The sequence below is a fragment of the Panthera onca genome, chromosome F2 (assembly GCF_046562875.1).
Source record: "Panthera onca isolate mPanOnc1 chromosome F2, mPanOnc1 haplotype 2, whole genome shotgun sequence".
Taxonomy (NCBI): domain Eukaryota; kingdom Metazoa; phylum Chordata; class Mammalia; order Carnivora; family Felidae; genus Panthera; species Panthera onca.
In genome coordinates, this window is record NC_138356.1 from 83,160,223 (window position 1) to 83,181,381 (window position 21,159).

The 21,159-nt window shown below is 61.5% G+C and overlaps 2 protein-coding genes across 5 annotated transcripts; both read right to left on the reverse strand.

Annotated features, from left to right (window-relative positions):
• Positions 1 to 710: 710 nt before the first annotated feature.
• Positions 711 to 6,843, reverse strand: VPS28 (VPS28 subunit of ESCRT-I). 2 transcript variants are annotated; one of them, XM_081792133.1, is made up of 10 exons: positions 6,711 to 6,843; positions 4,176 to 4,243; positions 3,520 to 3,548; positions 3,370 to 3,407; positions 3,004 to 3,093; positions 2,136 to 2,241; positions 1,913 to 2,014; positions 1,315 to 1,368; positions 1,111 to 1,202; positions 711 to 1,023 (listed from the first exon to the last, which is right to left on the reverse strand). In XM_081792133.1, the coding sequence occupies exons 2-10, from the start codon at positions 4,210 to 4,212 to the stop codon at positions 906 to 908; spliced, it is 666 nt and encodes a 221-aa protein (XP_081648259.1). In that variant the 5' UTR covers positions 4,213 to 4,243; positions 6,711 to 6,843; the 3' UTR covers positions 711 to 905. The 2 variants fall into 2 exon arrangements, with proteins under 2 accessions (XP_081648259.1, XP_081648258.1); XM_081792132.1 differs by lacking the exon at positions 6,711 to 6,843 and adding an exon at positions 6,641 to 6,665.
• Positions 6,844 to 7,114: 271 nt separating this feature from the next.
• Positions 7,115 to 20,258, reverse strand: TONSL (tonsoku like, DNA repair protein). Of its 3 annotated transcripts, none has more exons than XM_081792128.1 (26): positions 20,148 to 20,258; positions 19,958 to 20,053; positions 19,548 to 19,690; positions 18,751 to 18,934; positions 18,272 to 18,401; positions 17,932 to 18,103; positions 17,732 to 17,846; positions 17,048 to 17,193; positions 16,795 to 16,947; positions 16,434 to 16,559; positions 16,112 to 16,292; positions 14,782 to 14,864; positions 14,590 to 14,679; positions 14,168 to 14,240; positions 13,922 to 14,085; positions 13,724 to 13,847; positions 12,836 to 13,584; positions 12,664 to 12,740; positions 12,108 to 12,261; positions 11,943 to 12,021; positions 11,086 to 11,387; positions 10,754 to 10,925; positions 9,858 to 10,033; positions 9,257 to 9,330; positions 8,587 to 8,720; positions 7,115 to 7,369 (listed from the first exon to the last, which is right to left on the reverse strand). In XM_081792128.1, the coding sequence occupies exons 1-26, from the start codon at positions 20,170 to 20,172 to the stop codon at positions 7,179 to 7,181; spliced, it is 4,113 nt and encodes a 1,370-aa protein (XP_081648254.1). In that variant the 5' UTR covers positions 20,173 to 20,258; the 3' UTR covers positions 7,115 to 7,178. The 3 variants fall into 3 exon arrangements, with proteins under 3 accessions (XP_081648254.1, XP_081648255.1, XP_081648253.1); XM_081792129.1 differs by having other exon boundaries at positions 10,754 to 10,817; positions 12,664 to 12,743; XM_081792127.1 differs by having other exon boundaries at positions 12,664 to 12,743.
• Between the last annotated feature and the right edge of the window lie 901 nt (positions 20,259 to 21,159).

Consider the following 21,159-nt stretch of genomic DNA (forward strand, 5'->3'; position numbering starts at 1 on the left):
ATGCTACAATTAAGCTCTAGCCTGTCCCTCATCCCGATGCCATAGTTGCCAAAACGTGACACGATGCACCCTGGAATCCAGAGGCTTGGTCTGTGGCTTGCTGCCAGCTGCCTGTGAGGAGGTGGCTGTGACGCCGGGGGCCAGGGCTTCTGCAGGGTTGACAGCCCCTGGCCTCGCAGCAGGTGCAGTAAACACTGGTAACTGAGCCAGCATCGGCCTGTGAACACCCGTGTCCCCACCCGAGGACTGTTGCTTCCCCCACCTGACCTTGCTCCCGAGCAAGGGACACCCTCTGTGGTGGGCAGGACAAACTGCCTGTCCCGTGAGTCATCTACCGGGGCCCCGGTGAACCACTACAAGGACAAGGCCCTGCACTGGCCTGTGGCGTCCCCCAGGGCAGGGAGAGGTACCGGGGGCAGCACAGCAGTGCTCTGGCCCCCCAGCTGCTTAGAGCTCTCAGGTGAAGGGTGGGGAAGCAGATGTGAAAGGCAGCCTCCTCTGTGGTCAGATTCAAGCCTTACCTGGCCCCTGCCCCCAATCACCCAGGGAAGCTGGCGTCAGACCCTTTCCTGAGGAACGGGCCACACGTTCAGAACCTCTGTGCTCCAGCGAGGCAGGATCCCACCCGAGGCCCAGAGGGAAGACAAAAAGGCAGGGCGGGCCCGGCTGGGGGAGGGCAGCCACAGCAGGCATGGCGGGGGGGGGGGGGGGGGGGGTCAGAAAGCATCTTTATTGTGGGGAGGGCAGGGACAGAGCTCTGGGGTGGACGGACACACAGACGGAAGAGCTGCTATGAACAGCAAGGCGCACGCAGACCATCCAGGGGTCGAGCGTGGAGCGCAGCCGCGGCCCCTCCACCGGGCCCACCGGAGAGCCTTCCTCCCCAGACCCCGGGACAGGGGGCCTCAGGCATGCAGGAAGCGGTTGAAGGCGTTGTAGGCCGACTCCAGGTCAAAGAGCATCTGGCGCACCTGGGAGTCATCTAGCTCATCAGAGGCCGACATGCCGCTCAGGGTCTGCAGCCTGTGGGAGCACAGCACTGAGGTGTGTGCACGGGAGGGGCTTCTCGGTCCTTGACGGGGCAGGGAAGTCTCGGGCAGGGATGCTCACCACTGGCTGACGGTCTGGCGGCCCTCGAAGTCGGGGGGCAGGTGGCTCATGCGGTGCATGGTCTCCATCAGCTCCCGCAGATCAGGCTGGATCTGTGGACAGGACGCTCGGCTTCCTCTGCCAGGAACCCTCTCCTACCCCCGCCCCTGCCACTCCCTTCTCCAAGCCACCCCTCCATCCCTCTGTCCCCTCCGGGAGCCGCACCTCATCCATGGCACGGATCTCCAGGCGCAGTTTGTCCATAACCGTGATGAAGAGCTGGGAAGAAGTGTGTGTGTGAGGTACCACAGACCCGCCGTAGGGGCTCAGGGTGGGGGACTCCTTGCAGCTCGCGGGCCTGGTTCCTCTGCGGGGCCAGGCCCAGGTCAGCCCCCACCCAGCCCGTCTGGCCCGTTGTCTCCCTCCTCGGCCTCTCTCCTTGGCGATCTGGTCACTGGGTGCCTGCTGGACCCCCCTGTTCCCATAGCCCATGAGCTCTCCTCTAGGCCACCTGGCCCACAGGGTTTTGGCTAGGCCTCCTGGAGCTGTGGGTGCATGGGAACCCTGGCTGCACTGACCCTCGGTGCCTCCCACAGGGGTCTCTTGGATGCTGCCCAGGGAGAAAGTCCTGCCCACCCCTCATTCCTAACTGTGAAGACCCCCTCCTGGTGTGTGTGAGGGCTGCGCAGCCCTGGGAGCCCCGGGCTTCTGTGTACACGGTGGCCACGGCAGGCAGCGTTGGCCCCCCTGACCTCTCGTAGGCCCCCGAGGCCGCAGGAGCCCCCCTGGCCCCTCCTAGCTCCCCGAGGCCGCGGGAGCGCACCGAGACCACGTCTGCAATGCAGCGGTTCAGGTTGCCCTTGTCGTCTTTGATGGTGATAGGACGGTCCTCTTTGATCCTCTCCATGGCGAGTGGGCAGTCCAGCTGAGGGAGGGCGGGTACCATGGGTACTGGGCCTCACAGGGCAGCTGGCCAGACCCTCCCCAACAGCACCCACACCTCCCGCCTGCTGTTCCCCGGGAAATGGAGGGGCCAGCTCACTCACACGGAACTTGCGGCAGAATTCATCAATGGAGCTGATTTCTGCGCCCTGAACCTGCCGGAAGGCGGCTTTGTACTGGACCAGGAGCCGAGAACAGGCTGCAGTGTACCTAGGGAGAGGGCCAGGCTGCTGCCCTCAGTACAGGCTAGCCCTGCCCACACCTCCTCTCTCTCTCGGCCCATCCAGACACAGGGCAGCTCTGAGAGATCAGAGATGGGCCACGAAGGCTGAGGCTTCCCTTGGAGTCTAAATACAAGACCTTGGGAGGACAGTAAGCAGAAGAGGGAAGTGGCCCAAATATGGCTGGCTGCCACACGGGATGAGCCCAGACCCAGGCAGAAGCCTGGCCAGCCCCCTCTTCTGGAATACACTGGCCACACCTCCACATCGACAGCTTGTGGACCTACAAGGCAGGCCTATCTCACTGAACAAAGGCCCCGTGTATCTCCTAAGTGCCAGGCCTGGCCAACAGCGCCTCACATGCTGACCTCCCTGACCCTTCTGCTTGCCTTCTGAAGCCCTTTTGTCAATGAGGACATCTGTGCCCAGGGAGAGCCCCCGGCGCAGGGGGAACCCCCGACCAAGGTGGTGGACAGGTCTCTCCTCCTGAGACACTTCTGTACCACGACTAGGACTTCCTGGCTGAGACGGTGCCAAAGCCACAAGCACCCAGGGGCAGCCTCCTTGTGCTGGGTGGTTCCCACAGGAGTGGACCCCCTCACAGCCTGGAGGAGGCAGGAACCATACGAATCCCCAGCTCAGGCCTCAGACCCCTGCTCTTGCTTCCTCCTGAGCACCCAAGCCCTGGAAGGCAGAAACAAGCTTCCACAGACTGGCTCTTATCACCGGTGCAAGGTCAGCGAGCTCTCACTCGTTGGGGGTGACGCAGTCCTTGATGTATGCCTTCTCCAGAGCCTGCATTGTCTTCACAACCGCAAACAGCTCCGCCATGTTGTCATATCTGAGGACAGTGTGTCCATCAGGCCACGGCTACCAAAGCCCAGGGAGGGCACTAGCCCTCCCAGGGTGAAGCTGTGGCAGAGCTCTGCATTTCAGCGGCCTCTCCCCCCCTGCCCCAGCAGAGGCTCCTTGGGAACTGTTTCGCCAGCCTGACCCCAGAATGGGGGTGGTCCAGAGGTTGGGGGAAGTCACTCAGGGGAGGCAGGTGAACATGGTGTGTGTGTGTGTGTGTGTGTGTGTGTGTGTTGGGTGGGGGCAGTCCAGGGGCGGGACTCACTTCTCCCGTTCCCGGGCGTTCTTGTACAGCTTCACCTCCTATTGGAGAGAGGACAGTGTGTCAGCCCATGGTACCAGGGTGGCTGCGGGGTCTAGGTGAGGCTCACACAGGCGCTGGCCAATGCTGGCCAGGTGGACATCTGCCACTCACCTCATATAGCTCCGGCTTGTTTCCAGGGGCTGCAACAGAGCAGAGAGCTAGCCAGCTGGCCACAAAGGCAACCCCAGGGGGCTTGTCCACTGGCCCTAATCCCAGCCCCATTTCATTAGCCCACCCAAGGCCTCACCCTGTGAAACATCCCAAAGAGCCCAGAGGGAGCTGGAAGATAGAATTCTACTCCCAGCACCCCACCAACTTGTCGCGGGGTGGGGGACCTGAGCACACGACATTCCTCTGGAGCCAGGGAGACACATGCCAGGCCTGGCTCCTCATTCCACCGCTGCTCCTCAGTTACCTCACTCTACAGCAGGGTCACCACACCTTGCTTATGGTGCAGGGACAGGGCACAAATGATGTTTGTCACATGCATTGTGACCTTTCCCCTGGCTTGACTCCAGGATACCCAGAACCCCCTGAGGTTCCAGCCACACTAAAGCTCTTATCTTTGTGCCAAGTGGGTCCCACCTGGAGGTCATCTCTGGGCCCCCTGGTGATAAACTGCACCAGTCCCTAGCTGCCCACTGAGGCTTGTATGGGGGAGACACTTATAGCTCCTCCCCCCCCCCCCCCCCAACCCTTGGCCTCTGCAGCAGGGCCTGAAAGCCTGGACCCTCTGGGTCCCTGGGTCCAGCTTGGGCCACACTCACCTCCCATGCCTGGAGTGGCTGGGATCCCGTGAAACATCTTGTAGGGCTCAGGTGGCCACAGCAGAGACCTGGGGAGTAGAGCCAATGCCAAATCAAAGGTGACCCCTAACACCCCTGGGTCTCATGTGCTGGACCTCATGAAGAGCTTCCCTGCCCTCAGCAGAGTCAGACAAGAGATAGCTGAGATAGGGGAACTGAAGAACTCCATGAATATCTGCTTTTTTGTTTCCTTTTCTGCTCTTATTCTTGCTAGCACCTGTACCCCTGCCTTGCACATGCCTTATAGCACAAACGATGTATGTCTACCTTGTAAAGGTCAAGAAGTTAATAATTTCTTTGGAGTCAGCACAGTAGATAACATCTGAAGAGTGACCGGGCAAGGCTGTCCTGTGCATATTCCAGGCCATTGACATGGGACTTTAGACATCTTGATGCCAAGACCCCCAGGATATGTCTTTGTCCTGACCAATGTCTGGATGCCTGAGAGGACATAACCCTCAATAAAAACTCCTGACCCCAACCAGAGACTCACTATTCTTTGCTTTCCGAATTTCCCAGATGCTCCCTCTGCTATGCTCTGTCAGTTATGCTATTCAATAAACTCTGTTCTCACTTCCTTCTGGCTCACATTTGATTTCTAACCTGTGTGAAGGTAAGGACCCTCTTGGCTGGTCCAGCAGGGACCCCCTCTGAGCCCCTGGACCTGGCCTGCCTACATCATAGTGATGAACACACAAGGTGTTACGTGCTGTGGTAAGAACACCAGTTCTGCCCTAGAGACTGTCAGGAGGAAGTGGGTGCTGAGGAGCATCTCAGGAGAGGAGAGACCAGTGGCGAGGGGTGGGGGTGCACTGAAAGATGCAAGGCAGAAGATAAGAAGGTGGCAAGTTTCAGAAGACCTGGGGAGGAGCATTTGGGCAGAGAGAAAAGCGTAAATAACACAAGGCCTTTCAGAGAAATGCAGTGAGAGGGGTAGACAAGTGGGGGACAGAGCTTTCCGAATGAGGATGGAGGCGGAACCAAGGTACACAGCTCTGGCGATCAGAACTGAGTTTTATACTAACGCAGCGGGACTCACTGACGGATTAAACATAAGCTCTTGGGGCTCCCAGTGAGGAAGTGGGCTGAGCAAGAACAAAAGCATGAGGCCGCTGGGAGGGTCCTGCCCACTCAGGTAGTTGATGCAGTGCCTAGAGTCAGTTTCAGCCATGCTTTGGACGTGAAACCAAACCCACTGAAGAAGTATTTGAAACAGAATGTTAATTGAAAAGGAATCAAGAGGGGCGCCTGGGTGGCGCAGTCGGTTAAGCGTCCGACTTCAGCCAGGTCACGATCTCGCGGTCCGTGGGTTCGAGCCCTGCGTCAGGCTCTGGGCTGATGGCTCCGAGCCTGGAGCCTGTTTCCGATTCTGTGTCTCCCTCTCTCTCTGCCCCTCCCCCGTTCATGCTCTGTCTCTCTCTCTGTCCCAAAAATAAATAAAAAACGTTGAAAAAAAAAAATTAAAAAAAAAAAAAAAAAAAAGAAAAGAAAAGGAATCAAGAACAAGTCCCCTCTTTCTGGCCCAATGACAGTCACGTGAGCTGAGTCGGAAGAGATGGAAAAGGAGCAGGCTCCCAGGAATGCTCGCCCTGGCGCTGTTGTGTGGGGTTCCAGAGGCTCCACAGTCATCCAGGGTGTGCTGAGGCAGTTCAGGCCAGAGGAGAAGCCAGGCTAGCTAGCACCGCTGACGCCTGACACTGGGGGTAGGTGGTGTCACACAGGGGACGATTAACAGGGGAACGAAGAGAGAAAGCAGCCCAGGCTGGAGCCCTAGGGTACCCAGGGATCAGAGGGACCAGAGGGAAAGGGTTAAGGAGCACTTCTCCGAGGGAGGGATCTTGTCAGGGAAGGCAGATGCATTACAGAAGTCCAGCGGGTGGCAGCTGGGAGACTACTCAGCAACCCATCCGGAACTTCTAAGAGGGGGTGCCCGGGCGAAGAGTACTGAAGAGTGGAGAAATAAAGGAAAGAAAGCGCCTGCAGTTCTACGGTGGGATTCGACTCTGTCGCGAAAACGAATGTCCCCTAGCTACAAACGAACATACAGCTAAATCTCAGAAGCCGGACACTGAACCGAAAAGCGAGTTTCTAGATAATGCCCACATTTGACTGTGTAGATGCCGCCCAGGCTGCCCCCGGGTCCAAGCGAGCAATGAGGCGCCCCGAGTGGGGCGGACCGTGGGGGTGAGGCCCGACCGGATGCGGAGGGTGCACGCGGGGTCCGCGTGCGGCTCGGGACCGACCGACACCCGCGGGACACGCCTGGGGCTCCCGCCCGCTGGGAACGCCGCTCTCAGGGGCGTCAAGCCCGGGGAAATGGCTTCGCAATGCCGGGCGGGGCCGGGACTAAAGAGACTACCCCAAGATGAGGAATGAGGTGCCTGGGCGCGAGGGGAACCCTGTGCGACAAGACGACGCGCACGGACCTAGCCCAGCGGCCTTTTCCCATCCGGCTCAGCCGGCCCTTCCTAGTTCGCCCCACCCGGCCCGGGGTACCTGCGCTCGCTCTGCCCGTCGGGGGGACCCGCGGCGCCGCGCTCCCAATCGACCGCTCGGCGCTCTCTTTGACGTTTGCGCCTGCGCACGCATTTACCCCTAGCTCCCGCAATCTACGCTCGATCACCAAGGTCTGCCCCTGAGCACACTTCCCTCCCAATCGACTACCACCATGACGTCCGCGCCTGCGCACCCGGAAATGGGCGCGTCCCGACTCCCGGCCACGCCCGCGGCCGTACAACCCACAGGCGGAAAGGGGCTCCGGGAAAGGAGACTGCCCTCTCCGCGTAACCACCAAATAACCAGAGCTGCCCCCAGTTCCAGCGGGCTCTCAGCTCCCCTACGGCAAAGTGAACCCCCGCTTTCCCCCTCCCACCCGCCTTCCAGGCAGCAGCGGGGGTGGAGGCAGCAGCGGCGATCGTTTATTTGAGGCGAGGGTGGGTTGCAGGGCAAGGGCAGCGCCGTCTGTCAGAGGCGCCGGTAGAAGAGCTGGGACCCTCGGTCCAGTGTGCACGCACTTCCAGGCTGGCCGGGCAGCAGCTGGCGCAGGGCGTCACGGTCCTCGGTGGAGAGGCGTCTGCTGCACAGCTGCAGCTCCTGGAGCTGCGTAGTGATCCTGTCCCAAAGGCCCAGGCCCAGGGGGCCCTGGACAGCACAGCCTGCAGGGGGGGAGGGGGGAGCTGGTCTCAGGGAGCAGGCCCCAGCGAGGTAGACGGGGGAATCCCGCAGGAGCCAGTGGCGTTCGCAGTACACCTATGGAACTCCCAGGACTGTGTTCTTTTCTACCAACGTGGCCCTCAGGAAGAGGCCACTTCCCCTGAGCCCCAGGGGCTACAACCAGGTGCTTGGGCAGATGCCCAGGAGAGGCCCACTAACACCCTAGGAAGGCGTGTGTGCTTCCAGAGAGGCCACCGGGTCCGTGGGCTCCTTTCATAGCCAGTAGGCAGGCAGGAGGGAGACTGGCTAAAATAAAATGCTGCAATCACATCTGTGCCTCTGACAGTTTCTATGACAATGCCTGGGGTCTTTCCATCTGTAAAATGGACACTATAGGAATGCCTATGGGTCTTAAGAGGACAGACACTAAGCTGTCAAGGTCTGATCTCCAGGGAGGCCAGAGTGCCCAACAGGCTCAGGACCCTAGGGAGCTAGGGGAGAGGACAGGTACAGATGCCAGGTGTGTGGGAAGCAGCCCCTTAGCTGTGTGCAGATATCCCACCAGCTTGCCTTCAGGGCTGCCTTCTTGGAGGAGCCGGCTTGGCCTTGTGGGGTGGGAGTGAGGAGCAGGAGGAACCCAGGGGTTCCCTGTGTACACACCCACTCCTAGTCCTTATCCTCCTAGAGGGCAAAGCCTGGTACTCTCCTGCCCCAAGCCCTGGCTGGATGTGTCGGGCTATTGGGTGGCCAGTTTACCAAATTAATGTCTCCTGGGGTCATCGTCAAGGCAGCTCTGGTAGGGTACTGTGCCTGCGTGTGGCCAAAATGGGAATACACAGGCTGGGAAGGTTGAGTCAGGGCAGGCCCTGCCTGGAAGTGGGAAAATCCCTCGGTGGCAAGTTTTTGCCATCCTGATCTTGAGCTCTGTCCTTTTGCCAATGGTAATTAGGAAATCCTTGTGAAAGGGGACCCACCCCCGTCCCCCCACCCCAGTCACCATGGTCTCTGAGGTTCAGGCTGAACAGGCCAAAGGCAAAGCCCCCATGGTCCTCCCTGCCCTGTGTTAGGAACCGGGCTTATACCCCCTTCCAGTCACACTGGTCACTGTTCCCCATTGTATCTAACTAAAGGAGCCCAGCCCACCTTTGCCATCTGGCTGGTAGCAGTGACAGCCCATTTAGAGGTAGCACCAGGGCTTCGGGTAGGTCCCCAAGCTCACCTGACAGGCCAAGGAAACTGAGGCCTTGGGGCCGCACCTGGAGGGCAGACAGAAGCTCCTCCAGGCCAACACGGCCAATCTCAGGGTTGGCAGACAGGTCCAGTGAAATGAGTGAGGGGCAAAGAGGAAGGCATCTAAGACAACAAGGGAAGAAATAAAGGGGTCAGCCTCTAGGGAGGGAGGCCCCCAGTACTGCAGAAAGCTGCCCCAGACAAACCACAGCCCTGGGAGCCATAGGCCAGGCCCTATAGGCTCTGCCCCAGTATGCACGGGTGCAAGTACTTCTCTAGGGCCAGCTGGACACTGCCAAGGGCCAGGACCATAGTGACCAGGCCTGGGTATATGCCTCCCTGGCTTGGGTGCCCAACACCGCCAAGAGCCAGCTGAGGCTGGAGGGTCATGAGTGGCCCCGGTATGGGCTGCTACAACAAAGGGTAATGGGAAAGGCTGTCAGGAGCCTCAGGAGTACAGGAAGAAGAAACACAAGGATGCAGGCTTGAAAGCTGGAAGGAGTGAGGGGAAGAAGCTGTTACTACCAGCTGTTACTACCAGGGCCTTGGGTAGGTCCCCAAGCTCACCTCCCTTCCCTGCCCAACCCAGCGCTCCAGGGTACTGGGACTTGAGATCAGACTCCCTCAGAATAGCGCAGGAGTGGGTGGCACAGCATTACCTGCTCAGTTCTCTCACTGCCTTGTCGCCCAGGTGGTTTGCAGACAGGCTCAAGTGAGTCAGAGCACAGCCTTCCTAGACACAGCAGAGGCCCAAAAGGAGTAGGGTTGAGTGGGGCACCTACCCTCTCTGCCTCCCAGTAGAGGACCCAAACCCAGGTCAGATACCTTCCTTCTTCCTCAGAAACAAGGGGCCAAAGACTGCCTGACCCCCAAGGCACCAGAGGGGAGCAGCATCCCTTCAATGTGAAAATCAAAAGGAAACGCCTCCCCTTCTAAGTCATACTCGACATGTGAAAACCACAGGGATCAGCCCCACATGGAAGAGTCAGGGGAGAGAGCCCTAGGAAGCCTGGCCAGAACTTGGGATCTGCCTGGGGTCCTAGGCACCTTTCCTGCTGGCCAGGAATTCACAGCCCGAGGCAGGCAGCTCTCCCAAAAGCTTCACCCACAGCTGTTCTTTCTGAACCTGCAACCCTCTTCCCAGGCTGCTCCTACCCCCGCCAGGTCTCAGGTGTGGAACTGTAGCCCGGACAGCCCAGCCTTGGTTTGCCATGGCACCGCCCCCCCCCCCCCCCCCGCCACCACCAGCCGCATACATACCTTAGTCAGGAATCTGACCACAGGCTCCACGAGGTCTGAGTCACTCTTGCTAGCTGCCACAGAGCTAAGCTCCAGGCGCTGGAGGGTGTGAGCGGGCAGGCTCTGCAGGGCCTGGGCCAAGGCACTGGTGCCCAGGATGTTGTAGGACAGAGACAGTGTCTTCAGGTGCTTGGCATCTGCACGGGGGACCAGAACCACTGTCAGCCACACACGGTCACCACCCCAGCCCAGCTGCAGTCCTAGGCCTGACACCTTCATGATCCCTCTGGGGAAGCTATCATCCCTGAGACTTTGTGCATGCAGAACTGAGGGAACTCCCACCTGGGGTTTCCCAGGCAGGGAGGGGACAGGGCCAGACTCCTGAGCCCACCCTCTCCCCACCATCTCTGGGCTACCTGCCTCCCCCAACCCAAGCCAGGACGGAGTACCTGAGACAGGCCCTGAGCCAGGGTGTCTGTGAATGATGGGGTGGGGTTGGAGAGCACCTCCTGCTGCCCTAATCCCAGCCTCTCCTCTGCTGTTGCTCTCACATCCCCAAGCCCCACTTCCTAGCCCACCACTTCTGCAGAAAGGCCCCCTGGAGGACTCCGAGTTCCCAGTCTCTCAGTACTGGGACCACCGCTCTCCACGGCCTCGGTGTCCGTGGTGGGATCATCTAAGGCAAACAGAACGCTAAGAGCTGGTGAGAATAGGGAGACAGGGACAGCGGCCCCTGGCATGTCCTAGGGGAATGACCCGAGCCCAGGAAGACCTAGCACATTCACCTATGTGCTCCTAGACACCACGCCTGGTCGCCCGGGGCCCCTCTTGCTCAAGGCTCTCTGTGCCCCTGGACATGCCCTTCTGATGGCAACTGGAACCCTGGGGCCAGGGAGTGGACATGCCCATCAGCTCACCTTGGAAGGCACTACCTAGGGCTGCCTGGTGGCTCAGAAAGAAGCTGGGGCCAAAGCCACAGGCCTGGAGATGCAAGGTACTGAGTGAGGGGCAGGCTTGCAGGATGAATGCCAGGGCCTGACCACTGCCATCCCCGAGAGGGTTCATGCTTAAGTCCAGCTCCTCCAAGTTCTGTGGAAGACATGGGCCCCCTGGAGAATCTGGTCTCCTTGCCATCCCAAAGCTGGGCAGAGGTCAGCACTCGCCACTGCACCTTCCCACCCAACGACGGGCTGAATGCAAACGTTCTGATGCCGCCCTGTTGCCAGCCTGCTGCTCCCCGTGCCTCTACCTGCAAGGTGGTCTGCCCCAGGAGGCCTGTGGCAAGCTGGCGTAGGCCTTCAGGGCCCAGGTGATTGGAAGAGAGATCAAGGAGAGTCAGGCCAGGCATGGTGCCCAGGGCGGCCAGCAGCTCAGCAGCACATCCATCCCCCAGCCGGTTCCCTGCCAGGTACAGCTCCCGGAGAGCCGCGTGCAGCTTCAGGGCCCGCAGCAGTGGGGTGAGCTGGGTCTGGCGCAGGGCCAGGGAGCAGGCGCTGAATGAGGGGCCCGAGCCCTGGCACTCCATGGCCTGGAGCACCTCCTGGTGCTCCTCTGGAGGGGGGAATATAGCGTCACCAGGACCAGAACCTGCCGTTCTGCCCTGGGAATCCTGGGGGGTCAAACCAAACATCTCCCTCCTCGCTCATGAGCCCTGGGACACCCCAGAGGTGCTGCAGAGCCCAATCCCACAAGCCTGTGGGCCCAGCATCACTTGAGCCCCCACGCATGGCTGGTGGGTGGGGATGTCCCTTCTCTGACTTGTCAGGTCCTCTCGGCAGGGCTCCAACCTCTGTCACCGCCACATCTCAGGGCCCGAGGCAAGCTCCCTTGGAGAGCCACCCTGGACCTACCCTTCAGTGGCTCTGGTGACTCTATGCCATCCCGCCTCCCACAGGGCCAGTGTTGGGGGACACCCACATGTGTGGGCACTGGGCAGAGGAGGAACTGGGCACTGGGCACGAGGCCAGATGTCGGGGGGAGGGTGCCTCGGTGGATATCTAGGGCTCTGGGACATTAGGCCCACAGACCTGGGAGTGGCACAGGAAAGTGGACCATGAACACCCAGCCCCTCTGCCCAGGCCACTTCAGGCTCTCCTGGGCTCCTACCTTGCTGCAGGCTCTGGCAGGCCCTGCGGTAGCGCTCAGCCAGCGGCGGGAGGTCCCACGAAGTCACCTCAGCCAATACCTGCAAAGCACCGTCACTAAACAGCCCCGGGGGCCCCCCACGCTGGGGGCTCTCCTATGCTCAGGGCCCAGGCTCCTACCACTCACCTCCTCGTTGCTCTGTAGCACATCAGGGATGGGGTCCTGTGGGGCCAGCAAGGCTCCCTCCTTTCGCAAGACGAGCCTCGGCAGCAGCCCACAGGCCTGGCAGTAGCGCTGGGCAGCCTGATCAGCCAGCCAGGCCACAGAGTGGACCTCCCTGCTGCAGGGACAAAGCGGAAGCTGAGCTGGCCAGCTCCCTGCACACACTGAGGAAAAGCATCTAGGGTCCTGCCATCTCTAGGTCTATAGCTCTTCTGTCTGGCTCCCTCCCCTCCCCTCCCGCTGCCCCTGCCCAGGACATGCCCGTGCTCTCTGCAGCTCTTCCAAGCTTTTCCTAGGGGCCACGGGGCCTGACCTGACCACTCCAGTGCCCTGTCTATGCTCCTGCGGGGCACTCTTACCCTGGCCTGCAACCTCACGTCGGCTATGGGAGGCCCCCTGGACAGCAGGGTGACGCAAGTCAAAGTAAGCCCTTGTGACCCGCGCCATCTGATCTGCAAACGTGAGGGTCCTCCCAGGGGTGCCGGGGAAGCTGGGACTCGGAGGGCATGTGACGCCTTACCTGTTTGGGACGGGGATGAGGAAAAGACTGTCCTGAACTCGCACTCGCACCCGGATGGGAGGGGGCAAAGACGGACCCTGCTGGGTGGGGGCAGGGCACAACAGCCTGAGTCAGAAAACACAGCCGTCTAGCCTCACTGCCCCCACCGCCCCCACCCAGGGAGTGCACCCACCGAGGGCTGGCCCACCACAGGGCTCTTCTCCCCACTGGGCCCCGAGGCCCTGGAGACATCCGGGCTCCATGGAGGCTCTGCAGCCGAGCTACCGTCTCCACCTGCCCTGACCCGTGTACCGCAACTCCTGAGACGGGTCAGCCGGCTCTGCCTGGCCCGCGCCCGGGGCCTGCTGGAGCTCTTGTTGCCTGACCCCGAGGCACTACGACCGGTACTGTCACCACTGCCCGGGGAGCGGGGCAGATGGCCATCCTGGCGGCCGTGGAGCAGTGGTGAGTCGTCCTCCAGCCAGTCTGAGGCCAGACACTCCTCTTCAGGGATGAGCGCTGGCCGTTGCGGGGTGGCCTCGCCTGGACCCCAAGGTGGGCCGGACCCCAGGTGGCAGCTCTGGGCACTGCCCACGCCTCGGACGCCCACCCAGGGAGCACTCGCTGCCGCCGCCTCCCGGTTGCTGGTGGATCCGGGCGTCCAGGCTTTGTCCTGTTGTGGCTGGACAGAATGCCGGGGCCTCTTCTGGTTCGGTCTGGGGGGGCCTGGGTTGTCCTCACCCTCTGAGCTGCTACTGCTGGCCAGTTTGTGCCTGCTCCTCCGAGGCCTGGTCACAGCTGGAACTGTCTGCCCCAGAGAGACCCTGGCACGAGCCTGAGAGGTCCCTGGGGGTCCTGGACAGGGGCTCGAGGGAGGAGAGACCTCAGGGTCAAACAGATGGTTACGTGGAAGAGCGTGGGGAGCCTGGGAGCCGTGGGGAGCTGTGGGGAGATAGAATCTCGTGTGAGGCAGTGTCTGTCACTACCCAACCACCCATGCTAAGACGTCACTTGGAATCGGGGCCTAGGGCACTCTCAGGTCAGGGAGAGCCGTCCCCAGGGGCAGAAGGTCTATACTTGCCTCGGCCTGAGGGGCCCGCCCGGAGCAGCCTCTCCATGGCAACAGCCTTCTCTCGGGTTTCGCTGTCCAGATCCTTGCCATACAGCTTCACCCACTGCTGCAGTGTCTCCAGCGGGCTATGCCCCTGCGTGGCGGTTGGCTGAGCAGGGCTGGCAGGAGCACCCCACCCACCACGGCCTGGCCTGTACCCCCACTCACCTTCGTGGTTCGGAGTGTGACTGACGCTCCCCGTTCAATGAGCAGTTCAGCCACCTCGAAGTGGCCGCAGTTGAGGGCATCGTGCAGAGGGGTGATGCCTTCACAGCCCTGGCCGCCTGGGTCATCTACCACAGCCCCGTGGTCCAGCAGGAAGCGGACAATGTCTGTGGGCCAGGAGATGTGAGCTAGCTCCCAGCCTTTGTTGGCCCCCGTCCTTGGCATGTACCAGCCCAGCCCCGTACTCACCCAGATGCCCGTAATTGCAGGCCTCATGCAGGGGTGTCCAGCCACAGTAGTCCCGAGGGTTCAGGGGGTGGCCCTGAGACCAAGGATGGGAAGGAGCCTAACCTGAGTATCCCTCAGGCTGGCCTCACTGTGGGGCTCTGAGCTCCCAGGAGAGCCAGGGCCTGGGTCTCAGAACTCAGAACGGGCCCCGTAAGTCTACCCTCAGGCCTGGCTCTGCCCTGGCCTAGGTCCTAGCAGAGAGAGATGGTCCCCACACAAGATGCATCATCTCAGGGAGGCCCCTGCAGGGACTTGTGCAGGCCCAGCAGCCACGATGCACCCTGTAGCCCCCATGCCCTGCCCTATCCCCTCAGGGAGACAGTGCACCCCAGGAGAGAGTCCCCGTGACCCACAGAGTAGCTAGAACGAGGCAGCAGACCCACCTGCCTTACAAGGTCCTGGACGTGAGCCAGGCGGCCCTCGATGCAAGCTCGGTGTAGCAGAGTCTCCCCAACGTCATTGCGCCGGTTCCACTGTGGACAGTTGTGCCAGGACAGGAAGCAGAGGTGTGAGGGGACCAGGCGGTCCTGGCAAGCGTGGGAGGGACACACGCAGTACCCCCACACCATCCTCACCTTGTTCACCCTCTGCCGGCCCAGGCAGGCCCGCAGCTCCTCGTCCTCCTCCGGCTGCTGGGACCAGCCCTCAGCATCACCCTCTGGAACAGAGCCCGGCCCACTCCACGTAAGCCAAGCCCCCCTGTCCCCAGGCTCCCCTCACCTTCCAGGCCTGGAGGACAGGGGTCCAGTGTGGACTGCTATTCCACTCCCAGCCCTGTCCGTGGTTGTTCCTCACTCGCAGACCCCCGGCCCACAGGGGATGCACCCGACCTTTCTGCCCACCTGATCCCTGTCCATCATGTGCTGACCCCATGCCCAGACCCCACTCTGGATCTCCCCACCCCAGACTTCTGTCCCCTCCTGGGAAGCACCCTTGTTGGGCCAAGTCACGCTCATGTTACAAATAGCTCATCCCGTGAGCCCAGGTGCCCTCCACCTGCACGTGCCTGACCTTCCTGTCTGCATCTGCCTCCCCCAACTCACTTGGCTGACCCCACTCCTCTTCTCTGCTCCTGTCCTCTACTCCCTCTGCTGCTGGTCTTTGCTAGAACCTTCTTCTACTTCACGGGCTCCTCTTACCTGACCACTTGCTGAGTGGTATTACCTATAGTTCCTGCTTTGGTCCTCTAACTCTCCTCTGGCTGCCTACACCCACATACCGGTGACACGCAGCCTAACCCCCTTCTAAAGCATGGCATAACCTTCCCACAGCCGTTGGCCGCTGGTTCTGGAAGAGGTTCTGGAAGCCCCTCAAATTCAAAACTGAACTTGTTCCTTGTGGCCCCAGGGACAGGTCTCCCACCTCCCGCCTCTCAGCCAGAAGCGAGCCACCGGCTTGCACCCACCAGCCTGGCACCCCCTGGGTGATGGCTCCAGCCTATCCTGCACACCCACCTCCCACAAGGCTGACCCTGCCAGCCTTGAGCGAAAGCCTGCACCAGCTCTCAAGGGTTTCAGGAAGTGCTGAGCTCCTGTGCCTGGCAGCCAGCGTGCTGTCTCCACTCCCCTCTTGTCTGCCCTGTGCCCTCCTCTCGTGGTGCCACTTCTCCAGGTCTGACCCTGCACCTCCTTCCCCAGCAGATACCCACTAGCCTTCCCATCACTGACTCCTCCAGGAAGGTTCCGGAACTGCCCCAGAGCCCCCCGCCCCCACTCCCCTCTTCCATCTACCAGCACAGACCACCCTTCCTCCACAAGGCTGAATCCTCCTGTCGCGAGCCGGTGAGCAGCCCCAGTGAGGACTCCACCCTCGCCCGGCCCAACCCAGGGCCCAGCCCCAGCAGGTGTCAGGGAGGAAATGCCACGGGCAGCTGGCATAGGGGCCAAGGCAGCATTCGGGCCTCACCACTCTCCGAGAGCTCCACGTCGCTGGCCTCGGGGGTGTCACCATCACCCTCCTCCTCCTTATCCTCGTCCTCCTCCTGGTCTCTGGGCACACTCAGCTCCTGCAGCCTGGCTTCAGTGCCAGGGGCCTCCTGGGGCTGCAGCCTTAGCTGCACGCTGTGGAGGTGCTGTAAGACCTGCCTCTGAGGGGCAGGGGGTGCCCAGTTCAGGGCTCCAGGGGCACTGGACACCCTGAACGGGGAGATGGGGGTGGGGAACGAGGACAGGCAGGTCGCAGGAAAGCTGCACTGGGGGGTTCCACGTGTGTGGATGGGCTTCTGTACCTGCAGCTGGGGCCGCTGGGCCTGCTGGGCACAGCTGAGAGCCTTTTGGAAGCATGGTGCCAGCAGCTCATAGGCATCGCCGGCCTCCTCTCGGGATAGCGCAATGTTTAACCAGGTCTTGGCCTCCTGGAGCAGGAGGAGGAGGGATGAGCTTTGTGGCTGCTGCCCGCCCCATGGAACTGGCCCCGGCCAAGGCCCAGCTCCCTCCGCTGCCCACACGAAACAGGAGGACAGCAGCCCTAGAAAGGGAATGCCTGTCCACACAAACACTCGAGAGTAGCGGTCCTGAGGCAGAGCCGTGGAGACCTACTCGCATAACCCCTCTGCACCCTGGGTGGGACCGGACGCCATTACTGCTCACCTCCAGGGCGTCGCCACCACGCAGCCTCAGCTCCTGTTCATAGTGGGACACGGCCCGGCGGTGGTCCTTCATGTCTCCCAAGGTGGCGGCCAGGGACACGTGGATGACGGCCAGCTCGGGCCCCGGCCTGCTTAGCAGCTCTGCAAAATACAGCTGTGGAGGCAGTGACAGCGAGGCCAGGGCTGCCTCACACCCCACCAGCCCAGAGTGTCACGACCGCCCCTTTCCTCCCGCCCCAGCAGGGGACGCACACCTGCTTCTGGTAGGCCTCGGCCGCCTTGGGGAAGTCGCCTGCCTTAGAGAACAGGTCCCCCAGCTGCTCGCAGATGCCCATGGCACGCTGGGGGTCACTGGCCTCCGACTCTTGCAGCTGCTGCTGCAGCTGGACCACTGCCAGCACTGCAAGAAGAGCCTTAGTGAAGAGGGGACACAGCGTGGGGCTCCGACCCGACCGCCACCTGTGAATCGTGTGCCCTGGGTGGGCCGTCCACTGTCTCTAGGCCTCTGCTCGCCCCTAGGTAAGGGGGCAGTAACAAAACACACCTCGTGGACTTACTGCATGGATCAGGAAACTAGTAACTGACACCTTGAAGAAGCACCTGGCTCACAAGGGGAGCTACTAGCTCCTGCCACTTGTCAGTCCTCACGGGCCACACGCGCCGTCTGCTCTCCCATCCTCTCTGGCAACACTTTCGTCTCCGCCTTGCCAAAAAGACCCCGGCTCGTCTATAAATGCCCAGCCAGCCTCCTGAGCACCCTCAATGCGTCCCTCAGTGTGTCCCCCTCTGACACACCATGCTGAAGGCTCAGAGAAATGGGGGGCTCTCTTCCCAACAAGACGGGGGTGGGGAGCGGGAAAAGGCCTCACACTGATGCTGCCATCTCCTCACCCCTTCCGGGGGAAGTTCAGCACCCTGGGTCCCCTTCCAAGGCTCACCATATTTAAGGGTCCGGCAGATCGCTGCCTTCTGCAAAGGCTTCTGAAAGCCCAGCCTGTAGGCTTTCTTCAGGGCTCTTTTGGCAGCCAAAAAGTCCCCCAGGTCTTGGAAGATCTGGGGAAGAAAAGAAAGGTGAGATTGCAGGCTCCCTGGAGCCCGAGCCCCTCGGCAGGCAAGGCCCAGAGCTGTAAGTGGGCACCTGCGAGATGAGCACGCAGCAGTCGCTCTCCATGAGCTCCTTCCTCAGGGCACGTGCGCACTCACGGGCCCCCTCCAGGCAGCGCATGGCCTGGGAGTGCTGCCCTCGGCGCCAGTGGATGGCACCCAGGTTGTAGCGGGCACGGAATAGGTCCTCGTAGAGGCGGTTCTGCCTGTGGGAGGCGACAGGGCTCAGAGTGACTGGGGGGCACCCAAGCGCTGACATGCAGCTGCCGATGCTAAGCCAAGCCTGCTCTATGCCACAGACGTGCGGCAGGTGAGCAGGGAGGGCGGGCGGTGCTCTCTCAGGAGGCTCCTTCCTCCAGGGGCAGAGGCCTTACTCGGCAAGGAAGATGCTCTTCCGGAAGTAGTCATTGCACGGGGCCATCTGCTGCAGGCTCTCGAAAGTGAGGCCCAGGTTGAGGTAGAGTCGGGTCCTCATCTCACTCAGCTCTCGCTTGGTCAGCGTCCCTAGAAGATGCCCCCACAAATCCTCAGTGCCTCATCCCCACTTGGGGTATCTAACTCGGGGTCTGTGCAGCCTCTCCCCCACCCCTCTTCCTGTCTCTTGCTGTGGTGACGAGCTCCTGCTGTAGACAGAGCATGGGAAGGAGCAGACAACGCCCAGACGTGAGGCTGTGGGGAGCACAGGCCGTGCACCTCCTCATGGGAGGCTTTGAGGACAGATCTCAGCCTAGCAAAGGGTGGGCCCAGGCAGGTAGAACCCACCATACAGACAGCAGACACTGGAGCTGTGGCCTCCTCTGCTAGCAGGTCAGGAGGCAGAGGTTGGGAAGGCCTGGCCTCTGAGGGCCCTCACCCTGCAGCTTCTCGTCCACAATAGCCAAGCTCTTCTCAAAGGCAGTCTGTGCCTGCAGCAAGGCGTCCTGTGACTGACAGTGGTCATAGATGTCCAGGTAAGTGCGGCCAATGGTGGCCCAGGCCCTCTGCAGCTCAGTATGATTAGACAGGGAACGGGCCAGCTCCAAGTAGCGGTGCTGGTGCTGGGGTGCAAAGGAATGGCCATTGTGAGCCAGCTTCCACCTCAAGCAAATCCCATATGTACCCCAACTCCAGGAGGCGCCTACCTCTGCCAAGGAGAACCCCCTACGCCCCTCAAATCCCCACAGAGCAGGACAAAGCCAGGCTGCGCAAGTCCCATATCCTCTGTGCCATGGGCTGCCTGTGGGGACAGCGGTGCCACACTCCAACGAGCCATCATCATCATATGGAAGAGACGCCGACTGGGAGTTAGCTGGGCTGCTGCAGCCCCACTCGCCAGGACCCGAGCAGGCCCTTTGTGGACAGTTGTGCCAACTCCCCAGCTGGCCCACAAACACAGCTCAAGTGTTATGTTCGTTAATGGTTTGTGGGGCCAGACTCCCAGGCTATGATGTGCCTACCCAAAGACCAGACTACAATTCCCTGACACAGGGCTGCCTGAGGAGGCCACGTCCAAGCGTGTCACCCTCTAGCCAGAGCCCAAGACAGTGAAAACTGTGCTTCTCTCCTCAGAAAGGGACCAGCTCGAAGTGTGGGCTCTGCAGGGCCGGGTGTGGTCAGCATGGGTGCTGGGGGTGGGAGTGGGCGCTGGGGGTGGGAGTGGGCTCTGCCCACCTTCAGGGCAGCTGAGTAATCCTCCAGCTCAGCCAGTCGCTCTCCGATCTTGCGGTGGGCCACGGCACAGCCCAGAGGGTCATCGATGCTCTCCAGGAGCTGTAGCTCATGCTGGTGCTCTCGCAGGGCCTCTGCGTAGCGGCCTGGGCAGGCAGGCGCGGCAGGCTTCAGCCCTGGCTGGGCAGTCGGCCAGAGGCTGCGAGGGCGAGCGAGGCCGTGGCCGGCCCTGGGCGGCCGGCTCAGCAAGGTTCCTGGCCCCGGCCCTCGCCTTCCGCCGCCCCCCCCCCCCCCCCCCGTCCCCGCTGGCTCACCCGGTCCCCCATCCCTTCCTGCCCCCCAGGGCTCCGACCTCCAGCCCTACAGTTCTCCCGGCCCTGGACCACAAGCTGGGCCAGGCCCGGGGCACGTACCATGGCTGGCCAGGAGCTCCCCCAGCTGGTGGGAGAGGGCGGCCTCGTCCCGCAGCTGCCCGCTTCTCTGGGCCTTGGCCTTGGCCTTGCTCAGCTCTGCAGAGAGAGGGAGACGAGGCAGGGACGCTAAGCTCCTTCGCCTGAGTGGGCCAGACCCTCTCCTCGCCCCGCATTCCGCCCGGAGACTCACGACGAAGCTCGCGCTCCACGTTCATCCTCGATCAGCCGCGCGCGGGGATCCGGACTTCCCGCGTTCCCTGCCGCCGCCGCCGCGGCTCCGCCCCCGCCAGGCGGGGGGCATCCCGGGAAATGTAGTCCAGCCGCCCGAGGCATCGTGGGAGCCGTAGTCCGGCTGACGTCCGGTCAGGAAGGACGGTGAGAGGGCGGCGGGAGGATCGGCACCTCCGTAGGCTCTTGGGGTCGCGTGGAAGCTGAGCCCCATCCTCACCCCTGGTCCCGGCCCCGCAGCCGCCCTTGGGGTGCGGTCTCCTGCGCTCGTGCTGCCGCTAACCACTCACACACGCGCAAAGCCTGTCTGCGTGAGCGACTTTACTTGGGAGACACACCGCCTTCATATAAAAGGAAATGAAGGGATCTATGATCTAATACCCTTGAGTACTTGGATATGTGCATGTAATCAAATACGCCCCTTTTCACAGAGCCCGCGGAACAGCCGCGAATGCAGCCCCAGAGCCGTCGCGTTCAAGGACACAACCCCCCGTGTTTTGGGGGAAAAGGGGGGATGGATGTGTCTTCCAAAGTGAACAAAGTACTTCTTCCTCAGTGCGCACACAACGAACTCTTGAGGGCTTGGTGCACCCAGGCCTCAGACCTCTAAATGCCTGTCCTGTATCCACTGCTTTGAGGAACCAACACCTGCCATGCCTTAGAGGTTTCAGTCCCCACTACACAGCACATTCAGCCCCGGATGCAGGGTGATGAGACTGGTGTCCAAAGACCCCAGGGGAGGCCCGGAAAGAGTGTGAGGTAGCTGCATTTATTTTCTGTGGAAGTCAAAACAGACCCAATAGGGTAGAACTCTCAGCCAGTGGATGAACCATGAGGCCCACAGTGGAGGAAGTGAGAGAGGGGGTAGATGGGTCTGTGGGTCTAGGGAAGACTGCCCAGGACCGGTGATGAGGCTGCAAGGAGTGGGGGCAAGGGCAAGTCTGAGGAACTGCAGGAGATGGGAAGTTGGATCC